Below are 15,782 nucleotides of genomic sequence, written 5' to 3' on the forward strand. Positions count from 1 at the left end.
AAGATGTATGGATTTAGTTTGTTAGATATTTTAGTTTGTTTGGTTCACTTTTATGTTTTATAGTATAGTTATTTTTTTTTTCTTTTTATATTTATATTTATATATACTATTGCCAACTCGTTTTTTCTTTTTCTTTCTTATAAAATAAAAATACATTTGTCATAAAAAAAAAAAGGTTCTATTCATAGGTTCATTACTGTTTGTCAAAAAAAAAAAAAAAAAAAAAAAAAGATGATAAGAACGAAATGGCGTATATCAACTGCAATCATGTTATATATCTACTGTAGTTTGTACTAAAGTTACATGGAAGGAATCATCAAATATGAAATATGAATTTGAATATGATGAGATCTTATCAAACTTGGTGACAAAAAAAAAAAGACTTTTTATTATTTATCTATTTATCTAACTACGAAGAGCTTGTAAACGCTTTTCCAACATATCATCACTTGAGTCCTTTTTGGTTGTCGTGGTATTGGTATAGATGTTGGAAGTAAGGACTTGAAGTTGATCCAATTGTGCATGTAAATCCAAAGTGTCGGATTCCATCATTTGCTCCATAAGCTGATCGACTTGAGATTCCATAGGCATACTTGCTTCTGTCATCCGTTCTTGTGTCTCCAATGTTTCTACTTGATTTTCAAACTTATCCAATACAATAGCCATCTATATAAGGAAAAATTAGAATTGTCTATTTCAAACTAATAATAATAATGATATGATTATGTTACCTTTTCCAGGTCCATATTTCCCATTGACTTTTCCATACTTTTGACTACATTTGCCATGGAAGAAGAAACCTTTTAAAGAAGTGAGTTTATAAAGAAAAGAAAAGAAAAAAAAAATAACCTACAGATTTCATGGTAATAGCGGTTTGAACCTTAGAAGCAACACCGTCCACTCGAGATGAGAGTCGTAAGAGTGATAACGCTTCATTTTTTTTCCGAATACAGTTTTCAGCATAGATACGAGCAGCTTCTGGATGACCATCTTGCAACGCCTATCCAAAGTTAATATTAAAATGAATCCAAAATAATATACTATTCTTACCTTTTTCAGTTTTGTTTTTTCAAGAGTTTCATCCTTTTGACATTTTTTACTTTGTTTTTGTAATTGTTTCGAAGTGAACTATAAAAAAAAAAAGGAAAGATTTGGTTAATATCAAAAACGATTAAAGACTTTATCTTTTAGTACCTTTAATTGAAAAAGCTGATCTATTTTTTTTTTTTTTTTTTATAAAATTAATAAAAATATAAGAATGAATATCATATTAAAAATATAATTTGAGGTTCACTTACTTTCAAGTCCACCCATATGAGAAAAAAAGAAAAAAAGAAAAAAAGAAAAAAAAAAAAAGAAAAAAAGAAAAAAAAAAGGAAAGAGAAAAAAGGGGATACAAAGAAATCTGCACGAATGGCTAAAACATTTTTTACATCAATTTTTTTTTTTTTTTGAATCTTTTGTCATCCCTCCCATTACGATGACTGGGTAGTTTCCGGGAAAATAAACTTGGTCTTTTCATTTTTTAAAAAAATAACCATCATCACATTAAATTCAACTAAACGTAGATGAAATTATTCACTTACTAATAACTAATATCTCATCTCCCCAATTTATAAGAGTAAATTAAAATGTTACTATCGTCATATGCCATCCAATAACGATCATCATCCCATAAAATGACCACCATTGGATTCCTCTTAGAAAAGTAGTCTAACCTCATCTAATATCATTTTATCACATACCTTGCCGTCTACCGTACAATCAGTGTCTGAAAAATTTCATCGATTTTTTGGAAAAATTGCCTGGCAACCCCCTGAGGATTCATTTTTACAGCTAAAATTTGGCTGAGGAGTTCGAAATTTTTGGCTGTAAAACTCCAAAAATCTTTCAAAAAAAAAAAAAAAAAAAAAGATAGAGTCTGCAAATAAAAGAAGGAATGTTGATAGTAGATGAAAAAAAAAGTTTATTTGAATAGGATATTTGACTATACAAGAAAATAAAAGGGTAGTGAATAGATATGAAATGACAAAAAAAAAAAAAAAAAATCAAAAAGAAAAAACTAATCTAAACCTCTTCCAATAAGCGATGATAATCTTGTTCTACTCCCATATATGTTTCGTGGAGCTTGTCTTTTCTGTCTTCAGGTTCGATTTCTTGCAAAGTATCCTAAAATAAATAAGAAAGGGATTAGTTTATGTAGCAAATCGTCAGGAAATCATTTGACTTACATAATTGAAGCGATAAAGACGTTGCTTTACTTGTAATCGATAGTTTTTGTATGCTTCACGGTCACGTTTGTTCAAATTTGATAACAGATATATTTCAAGAGAAGTTTGTATTTGTCTCTAAATAAAAAATAAAAAATAAAAATGAAACGTAATTATTGAAGTTATATATAGTTTGGTTAACTTACGTTGGTTAATTTGTATTTTTTCTGTAATTGTTGTATGGTTTCTTGAGGTACTGGGATAGTAATTCCATCAAACGCACCATGATCCCGCAAATATCGTAAATCAGACTTATCACGTAGATCCGAGAATTCTTCATTTGGGTCTTCCACTAATAAAATGCCAAAGAAATAAAAGATTATCAAGATCATCATCCCATTTACTTTTGCAACCAGTAAATATTTCCTTTTTCTTCCTTTTTTTTTTTTTTTTTTTTTTTTTTTTTACCTGTGATTTCCAAAACATCCTTTCGTTGAGCAAATAATTCATAGATAGTCCTATATAATTGTCCTGCAGACAAAGAAGAAGAAAAAAAAAAAAAAGAGAGAAAGATAGAAAAGGAAAACATAAAAATAAGTATATTTATTAAGTAGATTATTGGGAAATCATGATCATACATACCTCCATGACCCTTGCCCTGATACGTTGGTAAAATCAAAAATTGACTATTAAAAAAAAAAAAATAATAAAGAAAGGTTTTAGTTGTTTTTTTCTATATGTATACATATATTTTATTTTGATATACATATCGTCATCCTACCTAATACGCATTCGTGTTTGTTCTAGCCAACAGTAAAAAGGATATGCGGTACAATATCCTACAAAAGTGTATATACTTTCGTCACCTTTCTTTTGACGTTTGTATCTAATATAATTATATCAAATTAATATACACGCTGTCAACAAACGATTGACCCACTTACAATGTATATATTTCCCATTTTTCATCTTCATCATCAATATAGCTTGATCCTTCAATAAAAAGTAAGACAAAGAATTGCATTCGTCGATGATATTCACGGAATCGAGGATCTTTGAATGAGCACTAAATAAAGAAATATAAGTCATATTGTTGCCATCCTTTCTTTTGACTTACCTTGTAAATTTCATAATCTTCATCTTCGTTTTCTGCGTCAGCTTCTACTTGATATTCGTATACCTTTTCACCCAAAGGTCTGAAAGTGGCTGCGTCTTCCTTAACACTCTTATCAAATGCATCAATGTTGGTGGTAGTATCTGATATGAATTGCGTCAGTATGAAAAGTTTATATTCTATCTTTGTTTTTATACCTTGCGACATGTATTTTTTCAAAGGACCAGCTATATCGTCAGCTTCAATAGGTGATCCGGAGGAGAAAGACGAAGAAGAAGAAGGTTGATATTTGGCAGAATAGGTAATGTCAACAAAGGCACGTAGTGATCCATTGGTATATTTGATCTAAATTACACACGAAGCATCGAAGGGATGAGTTGAAAAAAAAAACTAGCTGATTAGTTTTTTAATTTTGTTCATACCTCTATAGCCAGATCTTTATAACCAAAGATTGTCTCATGTGAACCAAAAAGAGGATATGTAAAGGTAGGTTGGAAAGAAGTAGTCATAAAGGGAGATCCTATAAGAGAGAATGAAATATAATTAGATCCTACTATAAATTCAACTCTTGATTGGGTTTTTAATTCACTTGCTTATTTCCAAAGTCATGCATTCGTTTGCATTGCATGCCCATTTGTCAAAATCAGGTACAATATCCTGTGCAGGATGACGTTCCTCTGTGTTTTCCATGATAAAAGAAGAAACTGGTGAAAGAAAAAAGAAACGCGGTTCTTTTTTTTTTTTTTTTTTTTGGTTTGAAAAAAATGAAGGCACCTTGATGATTCACACTCCGATAATGTAACTTGATAAAGGAAATGAAAGAAAGAAGCATTAGATTAATCAACATCAAAGGCAAACATAGGAGTCCACCATCATGCACCTTAGTAGCATAATACGATTACCATTCCACTGTTGACCTCATTTTTTTTCCCATATTAATTGTCCTCAAAAAAATATTTATATCTGTAAATATAAATGACAAAAGAACAATCGATAAAAGTAATATAATTTATTTAAAGAATGGGTGTTAATACAAAGACATAGAATACTAATACTACTACTACTAAAATAAGACTATTAAAAGTTTCCACAGATGGTCAGTTCGCGCATTTGCTGTAATACATTATCCACACGCTGATCATTTTCATTTTCAGGAGGAAAATGATGTCGTAAACCTTCTAATTGTTCATAACTTGTTTGTGCAAATCGTAATTGAGACTTAATAAGAGCTTCAAAGGATGGATCCAGGTAAGGTACACGAAGTTCAACCACCTTGGGTAGATCATTCACCAAAATACTATTCAGATTTTCATACATCTCACGGGCCAAGTTGGCTTCTTGTTCGGCCTATAAAAAAAAATAGACATTTAATCCTACTCTAATTAAACAATCATCATTTCACTTACTCTTGGTAGTCGCTGAGGATCTTCACTTGGTTTATCAATCAATTTGCGCACCTTGGATCGCTGTGTATCATAATCTAATAATTTCTTTTGTCGTCGTTTCACAGCTTCATTGATTTCAGGGAAGTAAGAACAAAATCGTCCAAAGGGTTCGAGCACGGTTGTTCTAAAGGCAGTGTCCTAAATAAATAGAAAGTCATCAATGATATGACTTTGTGACATGTCCAATGATCTTGACTTACCAAATCTGTTCTAGCTTCTTCATCGAGTTTTTCCATTGTACGTTTATAATCTGCACCACTTTGACCCATAGGATTGCTATCATCATAGAATAATTCAATAGTTTGAGCAATACGAGTTTGTGCTGTAGTCATGCCTAAATAAAAAAAAAAAAAAATAAGGTCACTGAATGTTTCCTTTCTATAACAACTTTTTTTTTTTAAATATCCATGTTCTTACCTCGAAGTGAATCCAAATATCCTTTTGTTTCCTTTGATAACTTTTCAGACTTTTTCTCCAAACTTTTATAAGTATATTAGTATCATAAATAATAATAATGTTGTCACTTACGTTTTGAATCGAGTATATTCTTCATCAAACTCACTATCAGCAGTTTTATCCGAGGCACCAGTTCGTTGCATAATCTATAAGATGAAAATAGAATAAGTAAATTGAAATAGAAAGACTTGTATTCTTTTACCGATTGACCAGCTCGGTTCAAGTTTTTCTTGAAACCATGCCTAGAAAAAAGTAGAAAATAATGAGTTATTGTTAAACTATTTATAATAATATGTGAATAATAATAATTCAAGTTTTACTTACAGAAACGCCATAATGTATATAAGAAAATAATATGTATATCAGTAAGGGAAAAAGTAGTAAGAAATAGAAAAAGAAAGACAAGAAAGAAAAAAGAAAAGAAAAGAAAAAAAAATAAAACCTTTGCTTGTGCTCAGCTTACAGAAGATTCGAGGCGGGGACTGAAACAAAGGTTTGAGCAAATGAGTTAATACAACCTAAAGAAGTGTAACAATTGAACTGTCAAGCTTGGTGAAAGCAAATACACTTAGTAAAACCTTTTTTTTCTTTTTATTAGAAGAAAAACCTATTCAGAAAAACACTTTTTTGTTTTTTTTTTTTTTGTTATAGAAACATAGATATGGATTTTCGTCCTTAAATATGCTTGTCTTTTTCCTTATTCGTCTCTGACCTATTTGATGTGATGGGCTGTGGAAATGCCAAGTCATAGTTTCCTCCCTCTCCCCCTCCCCCAAAAAAAGAAGAAAAAAAAGGAATTTGACTTTCATAGAATACTTCAAACTGTATAGCTACAACATAATTTTATTGAAAATCATTAATTATAGTGGCCAGTGACGGTATTTCAAAAATTGAATGGTAAAGTTCCAGTCAAAAAGCTACAATTTTTTTTTTTTATTTCCTTTCTTTTTTTTTCACTTTTGTACTCTTTTCCTTTATACATCTATAATGGCTATTTCAAAGAAAACAAGAAACTATAGAAAGAAAGTACATGAATCTGATGAAGAAACAGCTATAGATAATGGACAAAACATAGAATCTACAGAAGATGTCAGGTAAGTCCTATATTATTATTATTTAATCGTTTTTTTTTACTAGTAGATCTCAATTATTTTATATTATTTTCAGTCATACGATTGAAGAACTACAGGAACTTCGACAACTTCGACGAAAACATGGTGGTGTAGATGCTGAAAAGTTACTCAAAGGTGATAGCAAAAAGAAAACAAAACCAAAGAAACCAGTAGACGATGGATCTTGGAGTCTACAAAAAGGTGGATTGGTGGACAAGGATGCTTTTGCAGCAGGAAAAACGTAAGTAAATCATTATATATATATATATATATATATATATATATATATATCATTGATCTTTTATACTCTTTTTATATATGCAATCTAGGGCGGACGACGAAGAAGGAAAAGGCAAAAAAGTACGACTGGATACATTTACTTCACAAACAAATAAATTGGACGTGGATAAACACATGTAAGTAAAATAAAGAATAGAATGAACCAAAAGTAGATAACATTTTTATATTTTATTTTTTCTAGGATGAAATACATTGAAACAGAACTAAGGAAAAAGCGTGGAGGAGATGCAAATATACCGGATGATGAAGAAGAAGAATCAAATGAACCTCAAGGGATGAAAGATATTTATGAAGAATTATATCATTTACCTGATCATTTAAAGGTAAACTATGATAAGAATGATTACATATATATATTTACTGATCTATCTACTTTTGTTCACCTTTATAGTTTGCATCGGAAGTGGTCAAGGAAGGAAATGTACAACACTCAACACAAATGCTGACTGCCATACCAGAAGTCGATTTAGGGATATCGTAAGTAAAATAATAATAACAATAATAATAATAATTTAATATGATGAGATCCATGGGAAGAAATATATATATTTACTTATATATACTTTATTTTATATAATTGTAGTGCTCAACTCAAGAATATTGAAAATACAGAACGTGCAAAGAGAAAACTTATGGAAGACAAAGAAACTAGTACAGATGGTAAGTACAACAAGGAAAAAAAAAAGATAATGATTTCTTTTTATTGATACTGACAATTATTTCTTTCTTTTCTTTTTCAAGTGAATATAGGGAATCATCGATTTGACAATCAAAAGGAAGCTCCAAGGTCTGATCGACGACAATGGGCAACAGATGAAGTTGTAGCTGAAAGATTCAAGAAGAGGATGAGAAAATAGATTAGGTTTAATAGATATTTGTCTTTTTTTTTTTTTTTAATAAAGCAATTTACATACCAAAGCAATGACATTTTACTACTATTTCATCCTTATTGAAATCAATGTTAATCAATTTATACAAATGAGGGATGATTTATTCATTGGTCAAATCTCAAAAATATCTCGGTGCGGAATTTTAATCATAAAAAAAAAGTTAAGAAACTGCTACTCGCCCACGTTTCTTTTTTTCCATCGCTTTTCTTTTCTTATTTTCTATTTTATATATATATACAGAATGAGTCAACCTGTTCACTCTGTGCTTTTTGACCAAAAGAACACTGGATATTATGATAATACGGCAACATCCAATGGTGACGGATTACAGTTCTACGCGTCCAACTATAACGATCCTTCTTATATGACCTCTTCATCTTACTACGGCCCTACTAATCCTTCAGCAACTACTTCTCTTCATCAAACAGGAGCTTCTACCTCATCAATGGGTGGAACAGCAGTACCATCTGGTGACATGCGATCTGGTTTTGACTATGGACAATCTGGAGGATTTTGGAGTGCATTTGGAACTGGTGGCTTTGAAGACGAACCTCCTCTATTAGAAGAAATTGGGATTAATCTACAACATATACAAGCCAAGGTAAGTCAATATTGTTTTCTTACGTTAGTCTTATTCTTTTTTTTTATTTTTATTATTACTTACTGTACCATTACTTGTATGATAACATTTTTCTTATAGAGTTTGACGGTATTGAATCCTTTTCAAAAAGTATCAGAAACTATTATGGACGATGCTGACCTAGCAGGACCTTTACTATATCTTTTTATTTGGGATCTTTTTGATGCTCTCTGGTAAAGTACACTTTGAATATATTTATGGTGTCGGTGTTCTTGGTGTAGTATCGATCTATTTGGTATTAAATTTGATGTCTGAAGATGGTGTGGATGGTTCTCGTACTGCTAGTGTACTTGGTTATTGTTTACTGCCCATGGTGATGCTCAGTGGATTCAGTGTAGTATTGAAATTAGGTGGTGTAGTAGGTTTTGTTCTTTCTGTACTTAGTATTTTCTGGTGTACTTGGTCAAGCTCTGCTATGTTTACTACTGCTCTACGTATGACAGATCAACGTCTTTTGGTCGGTTATCCTGTTGGTCTATTTTATGCCTGTTTTGCTCTAATGACTGTATTCTGAACTAAGTCCAATTTATATCTTCATTAGTATCTTTATGTTTATTTATACCAACTTGAATATTATCAAATCAATAAAGAAACTTGATTTAACGTATGATAGAAAGAAGGCATCCTGATGAATGGTCAATAATTTATGAAAGGGAAAATAGAATGTATTTATCACAAAAATGATAATCCTAATTACAATATGAAAATCTTACACTACTATCATGCCTCTGCTTATTTGTTTTACTTTAAATAACACAGTAATATATAGTAATATTGTAATTGTAATTGTGGTTTCTATGATGATGATCAATAGGAAACTAATAACAGTCATCGGTAATGAAGAGCCAACAGTGGTAATGATAATGCATCTGATTATGTATTACTGTATAATAAATATGTTACCGACACACATCTTCTATTTTATGATTTAACAACGTTAGGCTGATAACAGTGCATGTACGATAACTGATTATTCGGATTATTAAAATGTTTTTCTTCTTCTTTGATATGGTAATCTCGTACCGCCTCATCATCATCATTATTAGATTCCACTATCAGTTGTTTTACAGTATTTCATCCATCAGGAAGTATTCATTTTCAATGTGATATCCATATATAGTAATCGGAGCGACCAGTCACTCGCTGGATTCATTTGAATTTGTCTCCCGCTTCAACTTTTTTTTTTTTTTCTTTCTTTAACTCATATATTCTTATTCTTTCAAGTTGATTATTATTTTCAACCTTTCTCCTTGGTTCGATACTCGTTTGATATAATATGTACCAACAAAATCCACAAGGACAACCCATGATGATGCCTCAACAAGGGCTAGCTGCGTCCAATGCAGTTCAATTTAGGAAACGACAAAATGAAGGTGATTCCATTGCCAAACACATCAAGTAAATAAGAAGACAAACAAAATAGAGGATAATGTTTTTTTTTTCTGTGATATTAATGTTATGAATTGTGTTTTTTTTTTTTCCTTTATTCATTCTAGAAAAAAACGTCCTACTGATCGAAATATGCCTCCCAAGGTAAAATAAATAAAAATAAATGAATCGACAAACAACATCTATACATAAAATCACCATTTGTTTATTTATATTTTATCTCATTATTATATTAGATTGAGGCCTTCGTACCTGAATCCGCATTATATACAGAACTTAGTGAATTCGAAAAGAAACTGGACGCGACCATTATGCGAAAACGTTTAGACGTGCAAGAAGCAATTGGAAAACCCGTCAAGGTAGATAGAGAATAGTTTCTATAGAAGTATGATAACAAAGAAAGGATAATTGATTGTTTTTCCTTCTTTTCTTTAATTCTAGGTTATGCGTACTTTACGAATCTTTCTCTCCAACACATCTGCCGATCAAGTTAGTTCCCGTACTGAGGACGAAAATTCGTTTGATTTAAACAAAGGCAATCCTCCTTCTTGGACACTGAAAATAGAAGGACGATTATTGGATGTAAGTAGAAAAATATTAACTAAAATGGTATAGATAGATTAATACTTTATTATTCGCTTTTTATAGCCTGTCATTCCAACAAAGAAAGCTCAACCTATTCAAAAATTCACATCTTTCTTTCGATCCATTGTGGTGGAATTGGATCGTGATCCCAATCTATATCCTGAAGGAAATATTATCGAGGTAAAGAGAAATATATATATATATATATAGATAAAAAAAAAAAAAAAGAGAGACAGATCACTAATTTTGACTTTTGACCTAGTGGCACAAACAAGCTGATGCAACAGAATATGATGGTGTAGAAATCAAACGAACTGGTGATATGAATGTCAACGCACGTATTATTTTAGACCCTGAATACAACCCACAAAAGTTCAAGCTCAGTGAAGGTTTGGCACATCTGATCAACATCAAATTGGATACAAAACCTCGCATTATCATGGAACTATGGAATTATATCAAGGTAAAAACAAAACAATAAAAAAAATAGATGGAATGGTTAATGAAGATGGTTAGGATAAAAAAAAAGATTAACTATATAGATATTCTCATTTATCAATATAGAATCATAAATTACAAGACAATGAAGATAAACGTATTATACATTGCAATCCTCCTTTGGCTCAGGTAAGAAATAATTTAAATGTATTCCTTTGATTTGGTTCAAACTCTTTCTTATTATATAAATGTTAGCTATTTGGGACACGCCAAGTCCATTTTTCTGCACTACCTGATTTGATCAATCAACATTTGACTCGCCCTGATCCAATTGTTTTGAATTATACCATTCGGTAAGAAGAGAAAAGCGAATTCAATATGTGAAATTACTGACTCTTGTTATGTTGATTAGAGTGGATAAAGAAAGCTATCAATGTCCAAAAGCATTTGATGTAGATGTGGAATTAGACAGTGTAATCCGACAAAAGATGCTCAATCAAGTATCATCACAACAATCACAAAAGCAAATCATGGAATTAGATGATAAGATTGTCCAATGTGTACAAAGCATCAACAATTCAAAGATTAAACGTGACTTTTTGCTACAGTTTTCCAAACATCCTGTAGAATTCATCAACAAATGGATCGCTAGTCAGGCAAGAGATTTGGAGGTCATACTTGGTGAAAGTAAAGTGAATCTAGAAGAAATGCGTCAAACCGACTTTTATAAACAATCATGGGTCAAGGAAGCTGTGTTCCATTATCTCACTGCCAAGGTAAGAGAAAGAAAAAAAAAAAAGGGAGTTTACCACGATAAATTAACATTTTACTTTTTGGAACTAGACACAACAACGAATGCAAGAGTTGATGAATGTACAACAACAACAACAGCAGCAGCAACAACAACAACAACAAATGCATCAACAACAATTACCACATCCTCAAGGACAACCACAATATAGGCAATAGTATAGTCGGTAGATGATTATCTTTTTTTTTTTTTCTGGATAACACTCTCTTCCAAGACATCTTTTCATTTTTTTATTATTTTTCTCTCTCTCTCTTGATTTATATATATATTTATTGTGAATAATAATAATAAAAAAAAATAAAGATACAATCATGACCATTTAACTATTCTAAATACTACTACAACCAGAATTGGATACACGTGGCTTCAGGGTGGTCGATGGTTTGTATATGGGACAACTTTCCAGAATCTTGATCGATCTTGAATGTCACTATGTTGTTAGAGAACTAGATCATTAATACACCAACAGAAAAGGGAGGGAAAAAAAAAAAGAGATTAGTATTTCGTTCAATTCATGATTATCTTTTTCCAGTCCATGCTTTTTTTTTTTTAATGATCTACCTGATTGGCCAACAAGAGATAATGACCAGTTGGATCAATGACAAAGTACCGTGGATGTTGACCTCGTGTAGATTGATTATCGATCAAAGTTAACTTGCCATTACGATCATCGATGTAGAAAGCCGAGATAGAGTCATGACCACGAATAGTAGCATAGAGGAACTTGCCATTGGGTGTGATTTTGATTTCGGCACCCAGCATATCGGAAGATGAGACAACATCAGGAGGTAAAGCACTGATCTGTTGGATCAAATGGAATCGTTGATCATCATCGTTGCGCAAATTGAGTTCCAGCATGTAAACCTTGTTGTCAAGTTCGCCAAGTACATAACAAAAGCTGCGCATATTGGGAGCAAACACCATATGCCTAGGACCAGCACCATCGGGGAATTTAAATGATTGTAATGGTTGTTTCAATTCACCATGATGATAAGGAATCACAATAGCACGATCACTACCCAAATCCATCACAATGGCAAGTGCTTGTTCAATAGGATCTACATCTACTGCGTGTGCATGTGGAGCTTCTTGTCGGTCGGGTCTTGCTTGTGTTGCTTGTATTCCACTCTTGCCCAAATCCATAACACTGCTTGCTGGTTTCAACCCATCATGACTGAGAGGGAACGCCACCACAGAGCCTCCAGTATAGTTGCTCACCAAACAATAATCTCGCACCACCGTCACGTAACATGGATCCGCCCCTTCTGAAGATTGTGTGTTTAAGAGTTGTAATGCACCAGATGAAGGATCGCGTGCATAAGCAGATACATACCCTGTACCCTGTCGTCCTTGATATTCATTGGTTTCATTCACAGCAATAAGTTGCCCACTTTCTCTATGAATGGTGATAAATGATGGTGCTTCACTGTTGGCTACTAGTTGTTGATTAGTTAACAAACCAGTATCCGTGTCGAATAAATACGAGTAAATCCCTTTACCATTTTGTCGTGTATATCCAGAAACATAAACTGGTAGAATGGTCATGTTGATGAATGTGTTGATAATAAAGAATTAAAAAAAAAAAAAAAAAAAAAAAAAAAAAAAGCGAATTGCTTGATATTCAGTCAAGAAATCTCGCGATTGGTTGAAATTGACTTCCCCATCTCAGTTTTAGCCCGATTGGGTCACTAACAGAACCCCCTTTCTTTATGCCAATAATGAGCAAAAAAAAAAAAAAAAATATGAATGTAGTGATGGATGCAGTAGATGATAATTGAAACTCTATAATGATAAATTCACGATTACAATGTTATAAGGATATACTTCAAGATGGATGAAACAGTTATTTATTAGATGGATACCACCAAACAAAAGGTGTCAAGTTACCAGCTATCTCTAAAGGTATTCATAGTAATCCATTGGAAGTTCTAATCTATTTTTTTTTTTTTTGATGTTGTAAAAAAAAAAAAATAACTTTATTGCAATGCATATTTAGAAGTGGATAGTATCAAGAAAAAAACTAAATAAATAGATAAATAAATAAAATAAATAAAAAGGGAGGAAACAATAGTGAAATAGAAAGAGGAAAAGAGAGTACATAAGTAAACAGAGAAAGAATGTACACAGGTAGTAGTAGTAGTGTATGTTTGGAATGGGTAAAAAAAATTATGGACCACAAAGGAATGGGAAGAAGTATACAGATAAATGGAGGGGAGAAACTAACAACATGAACAAAGAGATAGATGATAATGATGGAAAGAAGGTGGAGAACTATTCTACAAATGAAGAATAAATAAAAGCACAAACATCTGATATAAGACAAAGAATAATAATAAATAAAAAAAAAGGAGTAGTGATTGATAACAATAATAATAATAAAAAAATAGAATGATAAAGAAGACCAAAAAAGAAAAGATATCCAAGTTTTCTTTGCTTTCCTAAAAATTGTCTTTAGATAATGGTGCCTTCTTGTTGTTGGGTATTTTTTAAAGATTTGACCACAGAGAGTTGTTCCACATCACTATTTTCCTTTTCATACAATAGCTGTTTTTCCACTTCTAGGCAAGCTGATCAAAAAAAAAAAAAAAAAAAAAAAAGAAGAGAGTCAAAAGAATCATTCAAAAAAAAAAAAAAAAATCAAAATATAAAAAGGACTTACTGCTAATCAAATGTTTTCCATAGGTATATTTCTTGAGACCTGGCAAATAAGGTTTGATCTTACTAACAAGAACTTCACGTTGTTGACCATCTACTACATCTAACATTTTTTGAACAACATAATTGGCATACTATGTATGTAATCAAATATAGATAATGTCAATATATACATCCATGACCTTGGTATTTTTAATACTATACCTGATCTTTCATCATTGTCATCAAAGGATAGGTGCCATCACTACGTGTTTGTAATACTTCATCGATCAAAGCCAAACGATCTTGTTTTCCACCAAAGGCCACACATTTTTCTACCACATTGCTAGCAAACTTGTGTTTCGAGAGTTGAAGGACATGTCCCTGGACCTTACTGATGATTTGAGATTTGTCTTCCAAACTGCCATGCTCCAAAATATGTTGAATAACGTAATTTCCATATTGATCTTGTACCAATTGATTTGTTCCACGATGCAATTCGTCTAATAAGCGACATGTTTGAGTTTCAGGACAGTGTTCAAACATACGTTGGATCACTCGACAACCATAAGGATGAGTGGCTAGATGATAGACTTGCCCATGGAAGGTATCAATGATAAATTGGATATGTTCCGCAGGCACCCGTTCAATGGCTTTTTGTACAACATGGTTGCCATTTTGATCCTTGACGCACTTCAATACACTGCCATCGAGTTCCCGAATCAATACTGCTTGTTGGTCGTTCAATACATGTTCCAACGCCTTTTGTACCACACGACATCCATACATTTGAAGAGAAAGAGATAATACATGACCTTCCATTTGTCGAGCTAATACCGTTTTTTGGGCTTGATTGCCATGTTCAAATAATTTTTGTATCACATAATTGCCAAACACATCTGTCATCAGTTGTAAACAATTGGGAAGGATTTCATCAAACACCATTTGCTTATCATCGCTATTTGCTGTTTCCAATTTTTGCTGTATAAATCGTGATCCATGTTGATCGCCACTGAATTCAACCACATGATGTAAAATATCCTAATAAAAATAATAATAATAAAAAATAAAAAAAAAGAAATCGGATGAGAAAACTAACTTTATCTCTTTTTATTATTATTATTTCTCTTTCTTTATTTACCTTGAGTTCATACTTCTTATTCTTATTGTTCCTAAATTCTTCCAACAATGGGCTGCGAATAATAGGGATAATGTCCACAGAGACAGTAGAGGAGATACTAGTAGGTGTGCTAATGGATTCAGTCATTGGTATTCTAGCACGACCAGGTACAGGTAACACATTACCACTTGGACCGTAACGCATCAGTAAATCTTGTTGTTGCTGTTGTTGTTGTTGTTGTTGTTGTTGTTGCTGTTGCTGCTTCTGCTGTTGCTGCTGATGATGTTGCTGTTGTTGAACCTGAAGATGAGGAGGAGGAGAAGGCAGATGAGGTTGACGTTGTTGTTGTTGTTGAAGTTGTTGATATTGTTGTTGTTGTTGTCTCAACATCTGTTCCCTTAGAAGCATAATTTGTTCCTGCTGTAAAAGGATTTGCCGTTGACGAGACTGTAATTGTCGCATCATGTACTCATCTGTTGAACGGTTGGAAACTGGGAAACGTTGCTGAGGCTGTTGTTGCGGTTGTATGGGTATCTGTCCACGTAATAATGAATCGTTGGATACTTCATTTGCTGGCCAACGGAGTCCATGATCTCCTAACGCAAATGATGGTGTTGATGGATATTTCCCAATGGTAG

The 15,782-nt window shown here is 32.2% G+C and overlaps 7 protein-coding genes across 7 annotated transcripts; 2 read left to right on the plus strand and 5 right to left on the minus strand.

Moving 5' to 3' along the window:
* Nucleotides 1-361: 361 nt before the first annotated feature.
* Nucleotides 362-1,319, minus strand: BX664DRAFT_388642 (uncharacterized protein). The gene is made up of 6 exons (XM_051549483.1): nt 1,299-1,319; nt 1,195-1,214; nt 1,051-1,128; nt 854-1,000; nt 732-800; nt 362-666 (listed from the first exon to the last, which is right to left on the minus strand). Exons 1-6 carry the CDS (start codon nt 1,312-1,314, stop codon nt 406-408), a joined length of 591 nt encoding a protein of 196 aa, XP_051397243.1. The 5' UTR covers nt 1,315-1,319; the 3' UTR covers nt 362-405.
* Nucleotides 1,320-2,030: 711 nt separating this feature from the next.
* BX664DRAFT_302586 (acyl-CoA N-acyltransferase) lies at nt 2,031-4,038 on the minus strand. The gene is made up of 11 exons (XM_051542441.1): nt 3,918-4,038; nt 3,747-3,844; nt 3,522-3,669; nt 3,328-3,467; nt 3,155-3,276; nt 2,992-3,096; nt 2,853-2,896; nt 2,679-2,741; nt 2,417-2,562; nt 2,232-2,348; nt 2,031-2,169 (listed from the first exon to the last, which is right to left on the minus strand). Exons 1-11 carry the CDS (start codon nt 4,012-4,014, stop codon nt 2,068-2,070), a joined length of 1,182 nt encoding a protein of 393 aa, XP_051397244.1. The 5' UTR covers nt 4,015-4,038; the 3' UTR covers nt 2,031-2,067.
* A 280-nt stretch (nt 4,039-4,318) lies between these two features.
* On the minus strand, nt 4,319-5,614 carry BX664DRAFT_341056 (BAR adaptor protein Hob3). Its single transcript, XM_051546930.1, has 7 exons — nt 5,550-5,614; nt 5,428-5,467; nt 5,298-5,371; nt 5,187-5,248; nt 4,970-5,103; nt 4,731-4,907; nt 4,319-4,671 (listed from the first exon to the last, which is right to left on the minus strand). The coding sequence occupies exons 1-7, from the start codon at nt 5,558-5,560 to the stop codon at nt 4,402-4,404; spliced, it is 768 nt and encodes a 255-aa protein (XP_051397245.1). The 5' UTR covers nt 5,561-5,614; the 3' UTR covers nt 4,319-4,401.
* A 598-nt stretch (nt 5,615-6,212) lies between these two features.
* BX664DRAFT_268922 (hepatocellular carcinoma-associated antigen 59-domain-containing protein) lies at nt 6,213-7,494 on the plus strand (the record flags this gene model as incomplete). The annotated part of the gene is given in 8 exon segments (XM_051541025.1): nt 6,213-6,319; nt 6,393-6,578; nt 6,667-6,753; nt 6,819-6,960; nt 7,029-7,114; nt 7,221-7,288; nt 7,303-7,377; nt 7,418-7,494. 8 exon segments carry the CDS (start codon nt 6,213-6,215, stop codon nt 7,492-7,494), a joined length of 828 nt encoding a protein of 275 aa, XP_051397246.1.
* A 247-nt stretch (nt 7,495-7,741) lies between these two features.
* On the plus strand, nt 7,742-11,705 carry BX664DRAFT_285901 (uncharacterized protein). Its single transcript, XM_051541692.1, has 12 exons — nt 7,742-8,128; nt 8,228-8,257; nt 8,982-9,001; nt 9,664-9,700; nt 9,793-9,915; nt 9,998-10,138; nt 10,205-10,321; nt 10,404-10,604; nt 10,706-10,768; nt 10,835-10,932; nt 10,992-11,355; nt 11,423-11,705. The coding sequence occupies exons 1-12, from the start codon at nt 7,769-7,771 to the stop codon at nt 11,546-11,548; spliced, it is 1,680 nt and encodes a 559-aa protein (XP_051397247.1). The 5' UTR covers nt 7,742-7,768; the 3' UTR covers nt 11,549-11,705.
* Nucleotides 11,623-12,964, minus strand: BX664DRAFT_302595 (Lactonase, 7-bladed beta-propeller-domain-containing protein). The gene is made up of 2 exons (XM_051542442.1): nt 11,952-12,964; nt 11,623-11,836 (listed from the first exon to the last, which is right to left on the minus strand). The coding sequence occupies exons 1-2, from the start codon at nt 12,933-12,935 to the stop codon at nt 11,729-11,731; spliced, it is 1,092 nt and encodes a 363-aa protein (XP_051397248.1). The 5' UTR covers nt 12,936-12,964; the 3' UTR covers nt 11,623-11,728.
* Nucleotides 12,965-14,008: 1,044 nt separating this feature from the next.
* BX664DRAFT_268895 (uncharacterized protein) lies at nt 14,009-15,291 on the minus strand (the record flags this gene model as incomplete). Its single annotated transcript, XM_051541024.1, has 3 exons — nt 14,009-14,179; nt 14,250-15,065; nt 15,166-15,291. The coding sequence occupies 3 exons, from the start codon at nt 15,289-15,291 to the stop codon at nt 14,009-14,011; spliced, it is 1,113 nt and encodes a 370-aa protein (XP_051397249.1).
* Nucleotides 15,292-15,782: the final 491 nt, after the last annotated feature.

This window comes from Halteromyces radiatus, assembly GCF_025201355.1.
Source record: "Halteromyces radiatus strain CBS 162.75 chromosome Unknown BX664scaffold_8, whole genome shotgun sequence".
Classification (NCBI taxonomy): Eukaryota; Fungi; Mucoromycota; class Mucoromycetes; order Mucorales; family Cunninghamellaceae; genus Halteromyces; species Halteromyces radiatus.

Coding starts and splice junctions, on each gene's coding strand:
- BX664DRAFT_285901 (XM_051541692.1), top strand. CDS start 7,769: ATGAGTCAACCTGTTCACTCTGTGCTTTTTGACCAAAAGAACACTGGA. Junction 9,701..9,792: donor ATCGAAATATGCCTCCCAAG/GTAAAATAAATA, acceptor TTATTATATTAG/ATTGAGGCCTTCGTACCTGA. Junction 10,933..10,991: donor GTTTTGAATTATACCATTCG/GTAAGAAGAGAA, acceptor TATGTTGATTAG/AGTGGATAAAGAAAGCTATC.
- BX664DRAFT_302586 (XM_051542441.1), bottom strand. CDS start 4,014: ATGGAAAACACAGAGGAACGTCATCCTGCACAGGATATTGTACCTGAT. Junction 3,468..3,521: donor GAAAAAATACATGTCGCAAG/GTATAAAAACAA, acceptor AATTCATATCAG/ATACTACCACCAACATTGAT. Junction 2,897..2,991: donor CAAACACGAATGCGTATTAG/GTAGGATGACGA, acceptor TTTTTTTAATAG/TCAATTTTTGATTTTACCAA.
- BX664DRAFT_388642 (XM_051549483.1), bottom strand. Junction 1,001..1,050: donor AAAAAACAAAACTGAAAAAG/GTAAGAATAGTA, acceptor AACTTTGGATAG/GCGTTGCAAGATGGTCATCC. Junction 667..731: donor GAAATATGGACCTGGAAAAG/GTAACATAATCA, acceptor TTCCTTATATAG/ATGGCTATTGTATTGGATAA.
- BX664DRAFT_341056 (XM_051546930.1), bottom strand. Junction 5,249..5,297: donor GAATATACTCGATTCAAAAC/GTAAGTGACAAC, acceptor TACTTATAAAAG/TTTGGAGAAAAAGTCTGAAA. Junction 5,104..5,186: donor ATATTTGGATTCACTTCGAG/GTAAGAACATGG, acceptor TTTTTTATTTAG/GCATGACTACAGCACAAACT.
- BX664DRAFT_302595 (XM_051542442.1), bottom strand. CDS start 12,935: ATGACCATTCTACCAGTTTATGTTTCTGGATATACACGACAAAATGGT. Junction 11,837..11,951: donor ATCTCTTGTTGGCCAATCAG/GTAGATCATTAA, acceptor TTAATGATCTAG/TTCTCTAACAACATAGTGAC.